General features: G+C 38.3%; 1 protein-coding gene across 1 annotated transcript; it reads left to right on the plus strand.

Annotated features, from left to right (window-relative positions):
* Nucleotides 1-130: 130 nt before the first annotated feature.
* Nucleotides 131-20662, plus strand: ARV1 (ARV1 homolog, fatty acid homeostasis modulator). The gene is made up of 5 exons (XM_069064907.1): nt 131-389; nt 14106-14225; nt 15144-15297; nt 19327-19551; nt 20404-20662. The coding sequence occupies exons 1-5, from the start codon at nt 219-221 to the stop codon at nt 20535-20537; spliced, it is 804 nt and encodes a 267-aa protein (XP_068921008.1). The 5' UTR covers nt 131-218; the 3' UTR covers nt 20538-20662.
* Nucleotides 20663-21376: the final 714 nt, after the last annotated feature.

Here is a 21376-nt window from a genome sequence, read left to right on the forward strand (position 1 = left end):
AGAGAAAAGGGAACGAGCGCTGATTCCTGGGAGTTGTAGTCCATGGCTCAGCCTGAATGAGCGCTCGGAGCGGGGAGACGGAACTACAACTCCCAGGAGGCATTGGGCTACGTAGCCGTTCTCTCTCTACAAATTCTCCCGCCCCCTTCGTCCCTAAACCAGGAAGTCAGGGGCTAAGCTGGGCTGCTGTGAAGAAGGCTGTGTTACGGGAGGTGGAGATGGGGACCGGCGGGCGAAGCGGGCCACGGTCAGTGAAGGGAAGCGCGGAAAAAGCGGCAGCGAACAACGCCCCCTCGGCCTCATGCCGCTACAGGTGCATCGAGTGTAACCAGGAGGCGACGGAACTGTACCGGGACTATAACCACGGGGTGCTAAAGATAACTATCTGCGTGAGTGCCCGGCTCTGCGGGGTGCTGGAGATGGGGACCGGGAGGACAGCTGAGGGGGGCGGGACGCGCAAGGAATTTCTTGGGAGGTAAGGCGCTGATTTGGGGAGAGAGAAGAAGACAACACTAGCGTGTAGCTGAAATAAAGGGGAGCCTTGTGGCCCAGGTAAAAGTATGGCAAGAGGGGCACCGTTTGTGTATTCTCATTTGGTGGGTGGTAGGACCGGGGATGCAGACCTCTCCACCGCCACCCCAAGCGTAATGAACCGTTCACAATCATGTCGAAAAACTACGTATTTTTATTCTGGTTTTTCTTTTTTCCTTTTTCTTGGGGGTGGGAGGGTGGGGGGAATCACTGCACAGTGTCTAAAATACCATTAAGACCTGAATTAGAATACTGCTTTTGACATTTAGTAGCTCAGTGACCCTGGGCAACTCCTTTCACCTTTTTTGCACCTCGGTTTCCCCAGCTGTACTCCTTGGGTTATCGTGGAGTTCTGGTGTGATTATACCCCAGAGAAATAAATTGCCCCTCCCTTTTTTCTCCTTTAATCAATCATTCAATCAATCAATAAACATTTATGAAACCGCCTGCTATGTGCCAGGCACTTTGCTAATCGCTGAGGATATAAAAAGAGACAGAGGACGGTCCCTGCATTCAAGGAGTTTACAGTCTAATGAGGGATCGTTGAAATCTTCAAATACATGTGTGTGTATATATGAATATGTGTTTTTGTATCTATGTGTGCATATGTATATGTGTGCGTTTGTTGGTTTTATAACGTTTAAAAGCCTTTACTCTTTGAGATCTTAACCAGAGGAAAAAAAAACTTTCAGCTTTCCATCCTTTTATGCCCAAATTTTACCCTACATAGTCTCCACAAGGCCATCACTATCTCCCAGTAGAAAGATTGAAATGCTGCTGAAGTCATACAGGGTGTCCCAAAAGCCATAGTACAGTTTTAAGCTTTACTTAAAAGATTGTAGAGAGAGAAGAAAAAAAATCCTAGTGCTTTTCAATTTTTAGTTGCAATTAGGCTTTACCTAAAACTCTACTATGACTTTTGGGACACCCTGTATAAACTATGACCTGATAATGAAGTATTCTTTGAAATTTTGAGGTACCTTTTGTGACATTTCTGCCCCCTCCATCAAGCAGGCATATAATACCCTTGTTATGCAAAACACTCTTAGTTCTTGGGGAAACAATGTTACATCCTTGCTCTCAAAAAACTTAATAGAGTTTTGTTTGTTTATGGTCTGGGCCTGTGATTTTATTGGTTTAGTGGGCTCCCAGTGAGGAAACTCTTCACCAAGGCAGATCAGTTATCAGGCAGCTTACAGGCTTGGAGAGTAGCCTGGTTAAGTGACTTGCCAAGGGTGTGACACATAAAGCCAGTATGTGTCACTGGGGCAGTTTGAGCTTCAGTGATTCTTACTCCCAGACTGGGCCCCTGTATCCAATATACTATGTTATATACAAGTTAGGCTATAATAAGTGCATAATTGAGTGTTAAGGGTGGAGGGATTAGAGCTAGCTGGGACAAATTAAGGAAGGTGTCTGAATTGAGTCTACAGTTGTACTCACACAACTCACCCTGTATAAACTATGACCTGATAATGGTCACAACCCAGACACAATCTCTCTCTTCATTTAAGAGGGAAAATTGAAGTGGAAGTATCCTCTTATAATTCATATAAGCAGGTTTTTACCTACCAATTTTTTTGCCGTTCTGATCTTTTAGAGTAGGGATTATTTCATTTTATATATCCTTAATTCCTAATGGAGTGCCTAACACACAATGAGCATTTAGTAAATGCTTGTTGGTTGATTGATTGGGGAAGAAATACTGTAAATAAATTCTGTTCTTAACAAAATGAGTTCAGCTGGCTTAATTAGTTTGTCTGAAAAATGAGTACAGGCAGAAATGACTTTGTGGGGGGGAAATCCTAGTGCATTGCATTTGTTATTTGCATTTAATTACTGATAATATTAGTATCTGTACTTATAGATCTTTGGCATTAACTTGTGGCAGAAATCTTTTTACATCCTTCAAAAACTGTCTTCTGCTAACTTTTTAAGCTATGCAGATAGCATACTTTTTAAGCAGTTTGTAATGTAACGAATCCTATCACAGTATATTATGAGTCTAATTTATGTATAGGGTTATTCCCCCATGAGGTAGAGCATATAATGAACTTATCTTAGCCCGCTAATGCAAAGAATATGACAAAAATTAAGGCATTTTAGAGATGTTCCACTATCTATTAACCTATATTTCTCCTCCCCTTCTTCATTGATTAAACTCCTTGAGAAAGCCACCAATAACTAATGCTTCCACTTCCCTATCCTAAACCCTAGGCAGTCTGACTTCCTACCTCATTTAGCTGAAACTGCTTCCTACCTTATCACTTAGCTGAAACGGCTGTCTTTGAAGTTACCAATAACCTCTTAATTGCTAAATGTAATAGTCTTTTCTTAATCCTCATTCTTCTTGATTTCTCTGTATCCTTTGACATTAGCAATCACCCTTGTTTCCTGCATGTTCTCTTCTCTGGTTTTTGTGACACTTCCTTCATATTTCTTCTCCTACTTGTCTGACCATTCTTTCACTGGACTTTGATCTAGGACACAACCATTACCCAGGGTTATTTCCTTAGGGTCTTTCTTGGGTGCTCTCTCTCTATACCAAGAGTTCTCAGAGTATAGTCCAAGGACCTTGGGGGGCCCTAAGACCTTTCAGAGGGTTTGTGAGGTCAAAACTATATTCATGGTAATATTAAGACATTTAAATGTATAATGTGTAGGGGCGGCCAAGTAGCACAGCGAGTAAGAGCACCAGCCCCAGTGTCTGGATGACCTGGGGATCAAATCCTGGGCTCAGATACTTAGCACCACACCCAGAAATAACTGGCCATGTAACCTTGAGCAAGTTACTTAATCCCAATTGCTTTAAAAAAAAATGTATAATGTGTAGATATGCATATATACATACATATGTGTGTATGTATGTATGTGTAGATCAGCTTTTGAGAGAGTTGCAATAATTTTTAAGAGTGTAAAGGGCTCCTAAGACCAAAATATTTGAGAACTGCTGTTCTATACTATCTCAGGTAATCAACTGAAATAGCATATATACAGCACTTTGCAAAAGTTAAAGCATCATATAATACTAGTTATTATCTCACTTGGTGATGTCATCAGCTCCCATGGATTCAGTAATCATCTTAATGCAGATGATTCCCATATTTATCCTGACCTAGTCTCTCCTTAGCTCATTCACCCCTCACCAACTGCCTCTTGGGCCTCTCAAACTGGATGTCCCGTTGACATCTCACATTCAGTGTGTTCAAAACAAAACTTACTATCTTTCCTGCAAAGTGCTTTGCTCTTTTGAGGTCTACATTACTGTCAAAGACATCACCATCCTTCCAGTTTCCCAGGCTCACAATCTCAGTATCATCTTCAACTCCACACCTGCTCTCTCATCCTATCTCATCCATTGCCAAGTCTTTCACAGCATCTCTCCTGTATGCCCCCTTCCCTCCACTCATAAGACCACCACCCTGACACAGGCTGTTATCATTTCTTTCCTGGACTAATACAGTGGCCTTCTGGTTGGTCTCTCTTCCTCAAGTGTTATCACCACATTAATCCACCCTCCATTCGGTTGTCAAAGTGATTTCTTTACTCAGTAAATTCTAGTGGCTCCCTATTAACTCCAGGAAAAAAATGAAAAATTCCATTTGGCTTTTAAAGCCCTTTGCAGTCTGGCCCCTTCCTACTTTTCCAATCTTCTTACCCTTTACCCTCCTCCACATAATTTTTGGTCCCCTGGCTTTGCTGCTTTTTGGTCCCCTTTTTGGTGCTTCTCAGACATGCCATTCCATGCCATTTCACTGACTGGCCCCATGCCTGAAATGTTCTCTCTCTTTGTCTCTGCCTCCTAGCTTCCCTACCTTCCTTGAAGATTCAGTTCAAATCCTAAACCACCACTGGAAGATCGGTCTCCTTCCTCCTTTCCCCCACTCCCCAAGTGTCTTCCCTGAGATTATCTTACATTTCCACTGTATATATCAAGTATGTCAAATTTTCGAATGTTGAGTGTGAGTTCCTTGAGGGCAGAGACCATGTTTTTGCCTTTGTTTCCTCATTATTTAGCACAGTGCTTGGCACATAACAAGCATTAATGCTTCTTGACTCAATGTTGACTAATATTTACTATCCAGTGGAAATACTGTTACTTAGGAAACACATTTAGTTACATCAGATTGGTATATAAAGAGTACCCAACCAATTAGATTTATTTAAATTCTATCTTGGAAGACTGAAATGCTTTTCATTATCTTGCTTCCCACAAAGTGCTCATTAAATTGGAGTAGGCAGAAGTGAGGGAGTCAGTGGAACTTATGCTTCAGAATGAAGTTGGTCTAAATAGAATGGGGTCAGAAGCAGCCTAGTAATTATAGCAAATAAGTGGTACCACCTTTTGCTCCACCTTTTGGCTTCTTTCCCACAATCTTTCTACCAGCCTTATTTCATTCCTTCTACATCACCTTTTGCTCCTCCACATCACCTCTAGGTATACTCATCTTGTCTCTCTTGACTAGAGAGTCTGGCTGCTGCTGCTCCAACTTGTCTTTTTACATGTTTTCCTGATTTCCTTCCCTAGCAATATGTAGTCTCACTTGTATATTTAGAAGAAAGTCTCTGACAGTTTCATCAATTTGATGAATAAGGTGAGATTTGGCTTCTTATAGAACTAAAGTTAAAGATTTAGGATGATGAGACCAAGGAAGCTGGAATTAATGGAACGAGGAGAGTGGCTCGAAGGATATCAAAGGATTTGAACACTTGAACCCTATGTATCCTCCTGACTCCCAGTGTAGTGTTTTGTTTATTATACCATGCTACCTTTATAGCTTGGTTACTACAGAGGTGAAATTAAAGTGAAAATACATCTGCCTTCATTTATTCAACTGGGATCTTTAACTTCTTGTTACTTTTCTTTTTTTTCTCCAGTAAAACAACTTTTTGTTAGAGTCTGTTCTGGTGGTTTTTAGAATTAGAGGGTCAGATATTAAATGCTTCAATTAATTTTACCCTTCTAGCTCTATTATTTTAATTAAAAATTCCATTAAATTACTCATAGTTCCAATCTGTTTGCAAATTCATCACCTTTTCACTTGTCAATACATTTTTCCAAAGCTTCAGTTGCATTCTCTTGAAATTTTCAAGTTGTTGCTTCAACTGTATAGGAGTTGTTCATTAACTGTGTGATTTCATTACTATTGAAATGAGCAAAATAAAAATTTTCCAGTAAAACTGATCACTTCAGTAAACTAGGATTCTCTCTAAACTCCTGTTCCAAATTCTGTCTCCCTTTTATAGGAGTCCCCCAAAGCCACTCATTTAGCACTGGAAGCCTGGAATCTGTCCTGAAGAAACCAAGTTCTCTCTTCTGTTACACATAATTCCTCAAATCCTTCTAGAGCAGCCAAGAATCCCCACCCTGGCCCCACACTCATAGGCATCTTTCCAAAGTTCCATATTGCTAGAGAGAGAACACAGCTTTCCCTTCCTCTCCCCCTACCTTGACAGGCCCATGACTTTTGGATCTATACCAGGGACTTCTTTGCCCTTCCAACTGTAGGTAGTCCTCTTAACACAGGACTGGGATTCAGAAATCCCTAAATCAAGTAACAACTACTTTAAATGGATTCCTAGTGACTTCCAGGAAACACTTTGTTGATGAAACCAATAAATCACAAGATCTTCACTTTATTTGCTACAAAAATAATCCGTTGACAGTGGCTTTGCCCCAAACTACTGCCCAGTATTTGAGTTTTTCAGTGGATCTGTAATCTCACTGACATAGGTACTCCCTTCAAGTATGTAGTTCATCCCATCGAGTCTTCCTCAACCTGTTCACCTCCCATCCCATTGGCCCTCCCCAGGGGGTCCACCCAACTTGCTGAGGACCTATCTTTAGGTGTGTTGACATTGCATAGATAACTAACTCCTTTGTTATCTCATTCTCATACAAAAATGACCCACCTTTTACCATCTTGCTTGTCATGTGAAGTTCTTCGTTGTTAATATGTTGAAATCTTCCCATTCTCCATTGTTCTTTGGATGACCTGCAGTTTTAGTGCGTCGGAGACAAGCATTCTTAGCCATATAACCACATAGTGTCACCAGAAGAATATCATTGTTAAAAAGATTGACATTTGTTTCAAGAAGAAATTTGAGGTTATTAAAAGCATTGCAATATTTCCCAAAGGAAATGCTGCCCATTTTCTTTATGTGCAATTCAGGACCCCCATTTATTGGCCACATTGTCTAAGATATGTGTACTGATGTTCTAAAATTTGTTCATCTGAAATAGACGTGGATAATAGGTCTTCATTCATTTGGCTTTTCCTATGCGATGGATAATGGAGCCAGAATATTAAGTAATTATGAATCTCATTAGGAAGCTCTGAAATGTTCTAGGACTTGATACAGTCAAGACAGTGTCATCCACAAACAGCAAATAAAAGACTTTAGAATCTATAGAAGTTCTATTTAACCTTTACCCTGCCTGCTCTGTAGTTCCCGCAGGATAGAGACAAATCCTTCAAAACATGTACCTGTTTTATGCCTGACTTGATATTATTAATCAGAGGGTTGTCCCAAAAAAGTTTGTTTGTTAGACTTTCAAGAAATCCTATATAATTTTAAAATATGCACAACAGACACAGGGAAGTCTTTAAGGCAACTTTTACTCTCCCAAATCAAGTGTTTTCTTAACACCAACAAAAAGTGCAATGTTACTTTGTATCTCTACACTTTAAGTCAATTGAGTGATATAGATGTGGTCTGCTATAGAATATCATCTGTGAAAGTTGGCTCCCTTCTCTCTCCTCTTCTCTTTCTGTGCTCTGTCTTTATGACTTCATCAGCTTCCGTGGGTTTAATTATCATTTTTTTGTAGAAGACTCCCAGATCTTTATAATTAGCCCTAATCCCTCCTGAGCTATGATTCAACATCACCAGATGTCTGTTGGACATTATAAACTGGATGTTTTCTCACAGGCACCTCAAACTTCAAAACAGAACTCATTGTCTTTCCACTAAAACCCACTCCTTTCTAGAACTTCCCTATTTCTGTTGAGGGTACCACCATCATTCCAGTCACCTCAACTACTCAATCAATTGCTAAATCTTGTCAGTTTTTCCTCAACAACTTCTCTCATAACTCTCCCTCCCAGCTCAGAATAGTTTAGGCCCTCATAATTTCTCACCTGGAAAATTATTGCAATAGTATTTTAATGTGTGTCTGTGCCTCTCTGCTCTCCAATTCATTGTGCACATAGCTGCTAAAGGGATAGGCCTAAATCACAAGGCTGATATATCACTACTCTATTCTGTAAACTCAGTGGTCTCTATGACCTCTAGGATCACATACAAGCCCTCTATTTGGCATTTAATGCCATCTACAGCCTGGGTCCACCCTGCCTCCAGGTTTATCAGCCATTACTACCTACTTCATGCACTCTCTGGTCTAATCATTCTGACCTCCTCTGTGCCTTTACTTGTCATCCATGCCAGGAATTAATTTCCTCTTTACTGTCCATAGAATCCCTAATTTCCTTCAAAGCTCAGCTCAAGTACCACCTTCTACCCCAAAACTTGATCTCCTCTGCCTGTTAGTGATCCCTTCACCCCAAAAACTACCTTGTATTTATTTTGTATATACATAAATTTGTATGTGCTCTTCAATATAGTGTAAGCTTTTTGAAGTCAGAAACCACTTGATTTTTGTCTCTCTATCCCCAGTACCTAGCACAGTGCCTGACACGAGATAAATGCTTATTTATTATTTTTCCTATCTTCCTTAAGGATGCCCTTGATGTTTATCTAAATTATTCTTATAAAGATTTTGTAGATGGTAAATGGTATATGGGCTAGTGGTTATTAATATTTTCTTAGTTACCTTTTTTTTAGTGGTAATAAATTCCATCTTTTTGTCCCCAGACTTTTGGTATCCTCCTTTTTTTCATCTTGTCTTGAGAGTCCACCCTTAAAATTGTTTTACCTCCAGCTCACACCAACTCTGTGTATACTTGATCTAGTCCCACTTCTTTTCCTGTATTTGTTTTCTTCAGTACCATCCTACCTCCTCATGTTGATGGGGAAAAAAAGTTTTTGTCATAGAAATCTCAACATATCTTTTCCCTTCTTTGTCTTTTTATTGTCATTCTTCCACTTCTGTTTTTAAAACAACCTAGGAATGATGTGGCTTAGTTGTGTCTATCCCTAAACAGCCTATATGGACTTATTTTCCCTCCATTTTTCTTTCTTTTTTTTTTCAAAGCAAAACCCAAAAAACTCTGCTTTATTACAGCATAGTAATGTTAGTCAAATGGTCCCCTACAAAGTGTAGTAGGGAAGTATTTAGGAAGGAGGCAAAATGTCACCCCCTTAGGTATTTTTTTTCCCAAATGCTTTATTAACTTCTGATTTACATCATTCATTTCCACCAGATTTTGAGTTACAAATTTTCTCCCCGTTTTTCCCCTACCCACTGCCCCAAAATAGCAGTCCCACAGGATATCCCCTCCTCTAATCTGCTCTCTCTCCCATATTTTCTCCCATACCCCTTTCAACTTTTCCAGTGGATCTCTTTGCCCCAGTGCCTGTATATCTTATTTCCCAATTACATGTAAAATAGTATTAATAATAGTATATATATATATATATATATGTATTTGAATATTTGATTTTAAAACTTTGAATTGCAGATTCATTCCCTTTCTCCCTTGTCACCCACCCTTACTGGGAAGATAAGCAGTTCAGTATAGGTTGTACATGTGTGGCTAATGCAAAACAATAACATAGTAGATATATAGTAGAAGACTGACTATATTTCCCTCCCTCCTATCCCACCTCCCACTTGTTCTATTCTCTGCTTTGATCCCATCCCTTTTCAAAAGTGGGTGCTTCCAACTTCCCTCCCCCCCAGCCTGCCCTCCCTTCCATCATCCCTCCTCTCATCCGCTTTCCCCCCTACTCTCCTGGAGGGTGAGATACCCTATTTAGTGTGTATTTCGATTCCCTCCTCAAGCCAAATTCAACGGGAATAAGGTTGACCCATTCCCTTTTGCCTTCCTATTCTTCCCCTCCATTGTAACCATTTTCCCTTGCCTCTTCTATAGGAGATAGTTTACCCCATTTTGTCTCTCCCTATCTCCTCTCATTATATTCCTCTCTCACCTCTTAATCTCACCTTTTAAGTATCATCCCTTCCTGTTACATTGGCCCTGTGCCCTCTTTGTATACCTGTAAATATATATATATATATATGTATTCATATGCCCATATACCCTCACATATAAACATATATATATATGTATATATATATTTCTATTCCCTTCAACTACTGAGAAAAGTTTCATAAGTTACAATTATTGTTTTTCCATGTAGGAATATTAATAGTTCAACTTGATAAGTTCCTTATGATTTCTTTTCCCTGTTTACCTTCTCATGCTTCTCTTGCTTCTTGTATCTCAATGTCAAATTTTCTATTCAATTCTGGTTTTTTCAGCAAGAATGCTGAAAGTCCTCTATTTCACTGAATGACCATATTTTCCCCTGGAACATGATACTTAGTTTTGCTGGGTAAGTGACTCTTGGTTTTAATGCCAGCTCCTTTGACCTCCAGAATATCATATTCCAAGCCCTTCGATCCCTCAGTGTAGAAGCTGTCAGATCCTGGGTTATCTTGATTGTATTTCCACAATATTCAAATTGTTTATTCCTGGCTGCTTGTAATATTCCCTCCTTAATCTGGGAATTCCAGAACCTGGCTATAATATTCCTAGGAGTTTTCTTTTTGGGATCTTTTTCAGCAGGTGATCGGTGGATTCTTTCAACCTCTATTTTGCCCTCTGGTTCTAAAACATCAGGGCAGTTTTCTTTGAGAACTTCCTGGAGGATGATTTCTAGGTTCTTACTTTGATCATGGTTTTCAGGTAGTCCAGTAATTTTTAAATTATCTCTCCTGGATCTATCTTCCAGGTCAGTAGTTTTTCCCATGAGATATTTCACATTGCCTTCTATTCTTTCATTTGTTTGGATCTGTTTAACAGCATCTTGATTTCTCATAAAGTCATTAGCTTCCATTTGCTCCAATCTAATTCTGAAGCAATGATTCTCCTCATTGAGCTTTTGAGATTCTTTTTCCATCTGGCAAATTCGGATTTTTAAGGCATTCTTCTCCTCATTGCCTTTTTGAGCCTCCTTTGCCATTTGAGTTACTATATTTTTAAGGTAGTATTTTCCTCAGTCAGGCTGTTGACTCTCATTTCATAATTTTCTTGCATTGTTCTCATTTCTCTTCCCAATTTTTCCTCTGCTTCTTAAGGTCCTCTATGGCCTGTAACCAACCAGCTTGTATTTTCCTTTGAAGCTTTTGGTGCAGGAGTTCTGATTTCACTGTCTTCCTCCTGTTCCATGCTTTGCTCCTTTTTTTCCCCAAAATAGGAGTATAATGTTGGAATCTTCTGTCTGCTTTATTTCCTTTGCCTGGTCATGTCGCCCCTCAGTCACTTGACCCCTGAGCTTTTTGCCACAGTAGTACTCTGCCACCAGACAGGGGAGTTTTCGTCCCAAATGCTGGGGTTTTCTCAGCTGCTGGAGGTATTAGATGGGTGCCCTCTCTGAGGTCTCCACACGCTCTGGCAAGCTGGACACACACCCTAGGACCTCCACCCTAGACTGCAATCCAGATCCAAGAAGGTTAAAGCAAGAGCGATCACCCCTCAGACTGGGTGCATGGTCCCCCTACACTCTGCAGGCCAGGAGCTGAAGCTGGCACGTGGCGCTGGCTGGCACACACTCCTACTTACTGGTCCCAAAGTCCAGACTGCACTGACCTCTCACTTTGTCCTTCATATCTATGTGTTGATAAATCTGGAAAGGGCCACAGCTGCTGCTGATCTGGCGTCCCTCCAGTCAGGCTGGTCAGGCCTTCCCTGGGGCTAAAGCGTCAACTTGGGGCTGGGCTCAGCTCCCAGAGTGCTGTGCTGGCCGATTCCGCCAGGCTGTCCTCAGTGGGAGGTTAGCTTCTCAGTGTCATTTTGTGGGTTCTGCAGCTCCAAAGTTTGTTTAGAGTCCCCCTTTTACGTGGATTGGGGAAGGTGGAAGCTGGAGCCTCGGCGAGGTCCTGCTTCTACTCCGCCATCTTGACTCCACCCCCCCCCTCCATTTTTCTTACATTATGAAGTGCTAATCCTCAATCTCCCGTCATGTTTCTCTGCAGGATTCTGCAAATGCTCTGTGTTATCTTTCTCCTTGGCATGAGTGATAATCATTTGATCTGAGCATTGGAATGATCTCAAGCGCCATCTATGCCAAGCATACCTGAACAAGAGTTCTCTCTTCAGCATCCCTGAAAAGTGATCTTTTGACTTTTACTTGAAGATTTCTACCTCCTGGGTGATCCATTCCACTTCTGAATGGATGTAATTGTTAGGAAAATATTTCTTGCATCATATCTAAATTTAACTCTTTTCAGATTTTACCCATCACTCCTAGAGTTCTGCCTTGAAAGGATAAACAAATATTATCCTTCTTCCAAAGAACAGCCCTTCAGATACTTGAAGATTGCCATCCTGTTTTCCTATTTGCATGTCTTGTTCAAGTTTTATTTCCCCAGTTCTTTTGACCAGTCTTTGTATAGCATGAACTTGAGACCCTTTACCAGCATGGCTATTCTTCTCTGGATACTTAGCCTATTAGTGTCCTTCCTCAAATGTGCCACCCAGAACTAAACACAGTATTACAGATGTTTTCTGACTAGTGGAGAGGACAATAGGACTGCAGCCTACTGAGAGTTCATTGCTTCTCTTAATGAAGCATAATTTTAAATGACTGAGAATTTCTTCTCTCAGAAGAAAGAATCTTCTTTTCATTCTGTGGGTGTTGATTTACTTCCTTAGGAGATCGTAATAATCTGTCTCCCAGTCTGTTCTTTTATCCATTTCCCATTTAACAACCTTACTTGTTCATTTGGACAGGTTGGGCTTGCCTCAGTTGAAAACCATACTTTCTCATATGGTATTAATATTGTTCTTTCCTCCACTGACTCATTGGTGTCATACATAGGTAGCTAATTCCCACTTATTAACCAGGCTGTTCTTATCTGTTGAAAAACAGTATATTTTAGGTTTTATGATATTTCTTGGTGTTCTAACACCTACCAGCTCTTTCCTTGAAGAAAATCATGATGCATTAGTGAAGTTTATGTACATTCTGCAAAGGTTTAGCCTCTTTTCATTTCTTATTCTTGAACCATGTTTTCCAAAACATTTTTTTGCCATCTTCCCCTAAATCCATGGAAGCCACTGAGTATTACAGTATATACTGAACAATGCATAAGTCTTATCAAGTTTTTTTTTTTTGGTAGGATTTCTTCACTTCTTCATCCTCTACAACATTTGGCTTCAGTGGTGGTCTTTTTTGCAAAATCTAATGTGAACACTGTAATATGCAATGACCTCATGGATCCTTGGAAAGGATGCTTTTTGTTGCATTTGGAATCACGAAAAAAATCAATTCCACAAACTCTTAATATTTGCCTCTAAAAGGAGAACTCGTGAGCTATCACCCCCATTTAGCTACAACTGACTTCCCTTTGTCTTCTGGTTTCATCTATAGCAAGAATTTTAAATTTGATATTATTTAGTTCCTCCAGTAATCTATAGACAGTAACTACAGTGAGGTGGCAGAGTAGACAGAGTGCTAGACTTGGAGTTAGAAAGACCTGAATTCCAGTCCTACTTTAGACACTTAGCTTGTGTGATCCTGGGCAAGTCACTTAACCTTCCTTGATCTTTGTTTCCTCATCTTTCAAATGGGAATAATAGTAACTCCTACCTCCCTGGGTTGTTGTGAGGATCAGATGTGATCATAGTAAAACACTTAGCGCAGTGCCTGGCACATAGTAATCATTACATTGATGCTAGCTGCTTTTATTATTAGTAAATTAATTTACATACGTACATACATATATACGTAGTGCTTTGCAAACTTTAAAGCTCTGTATAAATGCTAGCTATAAATTGAACAAGGATCTCAGCATTAGAATGTCAACAGCTAAATTACTGTTTTTAGACACTAAAAATCGATTCCTACCACCTTCTGCCTTTCTGCCACTCTCCCACCATCACTGATAAAGTAGAAGGTCTAATAAGCCTTGAGAGCCACAGTGTGGCTCTCATTTTGGTGTGGAATTGATTTGGATCCTCAAAGGCTTTATGTCAGCAGAGCTCAGACTCTTTCAGGTTCTACCAAAATGAGAAGAATTTAGGTACAGTCCCAACAATGTCTGATTTCTGAGGACCAGCCTATCTAAAGATAAAGAGAGTCATCCTTGGTTCACCAGATGCTTGGCAATTAATTCTTTATTCTGACAACTTATGAAACTATGCCCAATGTCAGCCTTTAAATACAATTTTATGTACTTTGAATTTGAGGCTAAAATAATAATAGTTTTGACCTGGAAGTTTATATAATTTAGAACAAACTTTGGGATGTATTTAATAAAAATCAGTGAAAATAATCAGTGTAACTTTATTCTCTAGCACCAGAATAGCACAGATGTTTTAAAATCTGTAAGATGTCATAATGTGGATTTACTTGTTTTGACATAATCTTATCTTGAAATATTTCAGAAGTCTTGCCAGAAGCCAGTGGACAAGTACATCGAGTATGATCCTGTTATCATCCTGATCAATGCCATTTTATGCAAAGCACAGGCCTATAGGCATATTCTTTTCAATACTAAAATAAATGTAAGTTGTATATTTTTCTAATTTTTATATCATTTGAAAACTATTTTAAATGTCTAGGAGACTGATAAATTAACAGCACTATTTATACTGTTTCAGCTTTCACTATTCTATACCTAGATGCTTTTGATTGATAGAAAAACCCCTCTTGCCATTTAATCTTGGAAGTCTTCATGAAGGAAGTAGGCTTTCAGAGGTCCATTTAATTTATTGAATTGAAATCTGTTTAACAATTTAGATTGGCAAATACTGCATAAATAGTAAGGCAGTAACAGAGTTGTTTGCTCACCCTTAGGAAATCTTAATGGTTTAAAATGACAAAAGAGATAGTCTGTGCTTTGTGGGTTGTCTCACCACATCTCCTCAGCAAGCCATCTGCCTGTAGAAATCATTAAAGTCAGAAAGATTTTAATTTATAGACAAGGCACATGTAAGGTTCATTTCAAAAAGAGCTCAAATTTCCTAGTATTTTCCATTTTTGCTGGAGTTTTAATCTTTGGAATTTTCAATTGATTTGTAATTTCTTTGTCACTTTATAACACAGTCTAGATTAGGAATAGAACCAATTTTATTAGGAATTTTAGTCAGTAGAAATGGTTTTAGTAAGATACCAAGTAAAGGTACAAGAAAACAAGATACCTTGTTTTCTTACTTCTCTCACCACTACACATCACTATTTTGTGCTTTCTTCTGTTTGAAAGGCACTAAAGAAGAGCTTGCAAATCATATAATTAATTAGTAAAATGTTTAAAGAGTGAATGCAAATTGGTTGTTAATTTGACAGTCCTAAGTTTAAAAAGCTATTAAATGGGAACTTCTTTAGCAAAAATAATTACTTTGCAGGATTTTTGCTTTATTAATATTAAATACATTTGGGTATTTCTTTACCTGACTTAAATGCCAGGTGTTTTTGGTTATCAGATCCATGGGAAGCTCTGCATATTTTGTTTGCTTTGTGAAGCATATCTGAGGTGGTTGCAGCTGCAAGATTCAAGCCAGCACACTGACCCTGATGACTTAATAAGATATGCCAAAGAATGGGATTTCTATAGAATGTTTACAATAGCTTCTTTAGGTAAGAAGTCATTCTTTATATTCCTACTGAAGTATTAATCTTCATTAAAACCTCAGAGAGGCTTGATCAGTTAAATTCAACACAAAATGTCCACTCTGTTCACTATGCTAGATACTAAAGAGTTAAAAACAAAACTACCTCTTCCTTCAAGGAGTTTACATTCTAGTGGATGATACAATCTGCACACAAAATAACTAATACAAGGGAATTTAAGGTGGGAAAAAATGCTAGCACCACGGGAACTTTTCATGGGATATGGCGATCTTACTGACTCTTAAATGAAACTAAAGATCCTAAAGGGCAAAGGTGAGAAAGAGATGTATGTCAGGCATGACAAATGACCATACAAAGGCACAGAGGTGGGAGATGGGCTACTAATTTAAGAAAGAAGTGGTCAGATGAACTGGAATGGAGAGTTAAGATTAAGTTCTGAAGTCTGCCACTAACCTGGTCTATGATTTTGATTAAATCACTTTAATTTTTTAAATTTTTTTTTTGCTTTTTCATATGAAATGGGAAAAGTCATTCTTCATCAAATAGCTTTTAGAAAATGTTTTGAAATAACATATAAATGCCATTGGCATAATCTAATTAATTCAGTATATCTTATTAATTCAGTGATCAATTATCCAACTTGAAGGAACTGGATAAATAAGCTAAACAGGCTTGCAATATATGCAAATATATGTTTATCACATTTGTCCTACATCTGCTATGCTTGTAATGTTCAAATATTCGATTTGGCCAGTGGGAGGATTCTTCCCAGACATTCTTCTCTTTGAATGCTGTTGTGTTAATAAATGATATTTATGTAGCATTTACTTTAAGATGTACAAAGCATTTCACATCATCTCATTTGAGCCCTAAAAGAGAGGTTTTATGGGTGATATTGCCTCTAATTTGCAGGTGAGAAAACAGACTTGTAAAGGTTAAGTAACTTTCCTAGAATCACAAACTTAGTTAATGTCAGGGACAGGATTGAACCCGAGTGTTCCTTATTCCACGTTCAGAATATTATCACCACACCAAAGTAAGGATATTTTACCAGTTGAACATGAATTGTGTTGACAGGTGGATAAAGCATAATATTTATAAAAGGATAATTGCCCTCCCTGGAAGATATATAAAAACTCAGCTCCATAGTGACCTAGGGAAATTGTTTGGCCAGTGGTCAGTAGCCTTTCTGACCTTTGGCCATGAATCCTGACCATTCCAAAGCTATTAGCACCTAAAGAGCCATGTAGTCTAAATTACACAGGTCAGAGTTACAGAAATCCCAGCTGAGAACTGACTAATTCATCACCCCAGAGGTGAGACTGTACCTTCCAATGTCTTGTTTGAGTAAAATGTGTGTGTGTATAAATGTAATTAGGGCAGCTAAGTGGTACAGTGGATGGAGCATTAGACTTGGAGTTAAAAAGACTCATCTTTGGGGTGAGTAGGTGGTGCAGTGAATAGAGCACCGGCCCTGGAGTCAGGAGGACCTGAGTTCAAATCTGGCCTCAGACACTTAACACAAAGATCTAGCCGTGTGACCTTGGGCAAGTCACTTGACTCCAATTGCCCTGCCTTCCCCCCTCCGAAAAGAAAAAAAAAAAGACTTATTTTCCTGAATTCAAATTTGGCCTCAGATACTTACCAGCTGGGTGATCCTAGGTAAGTCACTTGACACTATTTACCTCAGTTCCTCATCTGTGAAATGAGTTGGAGAAAGAAATGTCAAACCACTCCAGTATCTTTTCAAAGAAAATCCCAAATGGGGTCACAAAATTACTAAATGATAAATGTAGTTATAAATGGGGATAACACATCATTTTGAGTTTCTCTTAAATGCTTTAGGGATTTGAAGGGAAATCTGCTTGTTTATCTCAGTATTGAGATTAGCAAGTGTTAGCAAACCAAGACTATCCAGGTCCCTTGTTTACTGAGGCTAGCTGATGATTTTCTTTTTTAAAGCAATTGGGGCTCAAGGTTACACGACCAGGTGTTTCTGGGTGGGTGCTAAGTGTCTGAGCCTGGATTCGATCCCCAGGTCATCCCGACACTGGGACCAATGCTCTTACTTGCTGTGCTACCCAGCCACTCCTTGCTAGCTGATGATGTTAATACTAACAACTAATATTTATATAGTACTTCAAGGTTTGTACAGCATTTTGTATATATTTTCTTGTTTTATTCTTACAGCCCTGTGAGGCAGATGCTATTATTAGTCATATTTTACAGATAAGACTTAAAACAGCTTATCAGTGATGCCAGTTCCAGTAATTATCATATGCTTTACTTGGGTATAGCTACCATTATTAAAAAAAAAAACTGACAACAGTCTTTCTAGTGACAAACATCATAGCTCCCAGTATTTTTTTTCTTGGGTGTCAAAAGCAGGGTAATAAACTAATTCTAGAGTGGGAAACCTTTAAACTCCTGTAAGATCACTTACTTCTGTATTATTCATGTTGAGAGTTAAGTATATACTATTTTCTAGTTGTTGAATTGTTTAATGTGTGTATTACATCTTCACCATTAGGTTGTGAGCTTTTAGTGACCAAGAGAATGCTCTATCCTGCTTTTGTATCCCCCACAACACTTAGCATAGTGCTACATACACAATAGCAACCAGGTTCATTAATTGAATTTAGGAATAAAGTGTCCCATCCAATTCAAGAAAAACTACAATATCACACCTACAATGAATTTTCTGTAAGTATTAATTGATAATGACACAGACACTCATCTATATTTTTATTCCAAAGGAAACCTACCAAGGAGTGTCCCTCTACTTTTTAAAATAGTGAGGGAACCTATTATAAATTTCAGATACTATATTTTCTTTCTTTAAAGTCCTTTGTACTTGTTACTGGAAAACTTAAAATGACCTAATCAATATGGCTGAGGCATCAGTTCACAAATTTTCTTTAGGAAACTGTTGGAGGCCTTGATTTTTGTTAAATAGGAGGGAAAAGCAAGGCTTTTCAGTCCTACTTATGCCACATTAGATATGTATTTGTGCCTTATTTTCAAGTAATTCCGAATAAAGTATTAATGTTATGTCTCATCTTTCTTGCGAAGGATCATAGATTCACAGATCTTTACAGTTGGAAGGGATCCTGGGATCCTTCTAGTCCAACCTTTTCTCTTTAGAGGTGAGAAAACTGAGACAACCTCACTTTACATACTTTATAAACAAGTACACTTGGAGGCTCAGATTTTCCCTAATTGAGAAGTGGATCTAAAGCCAACTTCCCTTTTTTTTTAAATTAACAAACATTTTAAAATTAATATATTTCTTCCCCTGCCCCTCCATTCCCATGGAGATATGAATAAATGAAGCCCTCTATGCATAAGCTGCAGAGTCCCGCAGAAGTGTGCCATTTTAGCCATGTCTGAAAATGTATTTTAGAAACCGTTTCCAAACCTCAAGTCTTATTAAAAGGGACCTTAGGAGTCTTCCTGTCTAAGAATACCTTCAGATAGCCTTCTTTGCAGATAATCATCTAGTTTCTTTTGTTGGAATTGTTTAGGCCAGGGATTTCATAATAAAAAGATAAATTAAAGGGGAAAAAAATCATCATTTAGATAGCATATACAATCAAATTCCTTCCATTTTCTATCTTTGAGATAAGTCTTCTAGTTCTGAATTTAGACCTCTTGTCCCCTATTCTGTCCTTTCTTCTTTTTTAAGAAACACATCAGACTATCGGCGATTCTGTAGATTATCTCTAGCTACTGAAGAAATAGGAACTGAAAGTCTGAGAAAGAAAAAATTTGGGGTACTCATTGAGCCTAGTTTAATTATTTCACAGCTATATGTAGAGAAACACATGGACCAAATTGGATTTAATTGTGTTTCAGAAATCACATTAGCACAGTTTGACTAACAAATGCCAGAGGTCCAGAAAAAGAGAGAAATCCTGGTAAAACATTTCTCATGAAATCTGCTGATCAGTTTTTGGAATTAGGGTTTATTTGTTTTTAGGTGGGGTTTGGTTTTGATGTGATGATTCATACTTTCCATTTTCATTTCCTCTATAGAACAAATGGCTTTCTTTATTGGGATTTTTGCTGGTTTGTGGCTAATACAACCCACAACACTGAGAAGAAAGTCCAACTTCATTTTACTTCTGAAAGCACTACTATTGTCCAGCTATGGGAAACTCCTGCTGATTCCAGCTGTGATTTGGGAACATGACTACACTCCTCTGTGTCTCAGACTCATAAAAGTATTTGTCCTTACGTCAAATTCACAGGCAATCAGAGGTAGATTTATATTTTAGTTCCTGTGTTTGTCAATTTCCATTATATATTTGGGCATAGAAATAATTTAATCCCATGTATCTGGGGCACATAACTTTAAGATCATAATGAATGCTGGGGTCTTTCATAGAATAAAACCCCCACCACGTATTTGTACAGTGCTTATATAGTTTCCAAAGCAGTTTTATCTATCTGCGTGAACAGTATAATGACATTGTTAGCTAGGCAAAATAAGTGATATTATTCCCATTTTATTAATGAAGAAACAAAGATTCAGAGACATTAAATGAGTTGCTGTTCGCCACACAGCTAGTAAGTGGGGAAGTTAAGACAAACCCGCTTTGCATTTCTTGAATTTTTTCTTATACAAACCCAAATCAAGTAGGGAAAATCAAAGGTTACTCTTTTAGAAAGTCCTCATTTGAACCTGGTATTTGTTTATGCATATGAAAACCCTTCTCAGCCTTTCCACTGCCTTTAGTACTATTTGTGTTACTAATATTGTAACACAATATTTGCCTTTATATTATTTCTAATATTAACACCTCCTTAATGGTTTCCCATTTTATTTTGGGTTTCCTGTAGTTTGGTTCATGTCATAGGAGGTGAGGAGACAGTATTGTCATTATAAGCAAATTTTTGTGCTCAGTCTTGTGATACTGTAGAAAGGTTTACAGATGCAAAGGTATGGGGGGAGATAGCAGCAATAGTAAATGTAGTCCAATGCAGGTTCCATAGAACAAATACATTTAAAAAAAATCTTTAAGCCTACATTCTCTGTAACCCTGTAAATAATTTAAATATCACCAGTTTATTAACTTCGTAAACACTGAGTGATTTTCATTTCTTTTGCAGTGACCCTAAACATCAGTCGCAAGCTTTCATTGTTGGCCATACTGTGTGGATTAATATTAGAAAGCAGTGTGGTCTGCTTCTTCCAAAGGATGGGATGGGATGTAGAAAGTGATTGTTCCATCTATAAAACTTAAGATTTCTCTTGAAGATAAAGAAGAAAAACCTCTGTGATCATGACTTTCAGGAAAGTGTTGTATTTGTGGACATGAGTTCTTTTTTTAATGAAAAATTAACCAAATAAAGGACACTAGCAAAGTAATTGGATGTCCAGCGCCACTTTTTCTGGAATGCTGGTTATATTTCAGTATTTAATTAAATGGTTGTTTCTTTGTGCCTAAGACTTTGTGCCTGATTCTGCTGTGTTCTCTATACCAATCTCCTGCCCTAGATCATTTCCCTGTCCTTTCTTTACTCTTTTTCCTGGACCATACAGCATTTCTGGAAAAAGTTACAGAAAAGTTCTAAGCCCAGGATATAGTCATTCTACGTAGGCTTAATTGGGCCTTCAGTACTGTTTAACTAGCCTTTGTTTTTTATTGATGGCTGTTCCAAAACATCTTTTCTGTTCAAACTGCCAATTCTATCTCCACTCCCTACTTAAATCAGATGAACTTGCCTTCCACTTTTTTATTGGAAAGGTGCAAATCATGAATTCCTAGAATCATAGCTCCACAGGCTCATAGAATTTCATTTAGTAGAAATTTCATAGGTCAACTAGTGTAGCTTGTACTAAGCAGGAATTTTCGCCCTACAATATTCCTGAAGAGAGGTCATCTAGCCTCTACTTCAAGTTCACCAGTGAACACAATACCTACCAACATATTCTACTCCATTTTGTACTGTTCTGTTTAGGAAGTTTAGATAGATAGACAGATAGATACATAGATATAGATAGATAGATAGATAGATAGATAGATAGATAGATAGATAGATAGATAGATAGATAGATAGATAGATAGATAGATAGATAGAT

The sequence above is a fragment of the Petaurus breviceps genome, unplaced genomic scaffold, assembly GCF_028583685.1.
Source record: "Petaurus breviceps papuanus isolate PSGF00001 unplaced genomic scaffold, PetGlider_PUasm1.0 90650, whole genome shotgun sequence".
NCBI classification, from domain to species: domain Eukaryota; kingdom Metazoa; phylum Chordata; class Mammalia; order Diprotodontia; family Petauridae; genus Petaurus; species Petaurus breviceps.

Bases quoted from the DNA above. Each gene is read 5' to 3' on its own strand.
- ARV1 (XM_069064907.1), top strand. From the start codon at position 219: ATGGGGACCGGCGGGCGAAGCGGGCCACGGTCAGTGAAGGGAAGCGCG. The intron at 15,298-19,326 runs GTAAGAAGTCAT...TTTCCTCTATAG, and splicing joins GTTTACAATAGCTTCTTTAG to AACAAATGGCTTTCTTTATT. The intron at 19,552-20,403 runs GTAGATTTATAT...TTTCTTTTGCAG, and splicing joins AAATTCACAGGCAATCAGAG to TGACCCTAAACATCAGTCGC.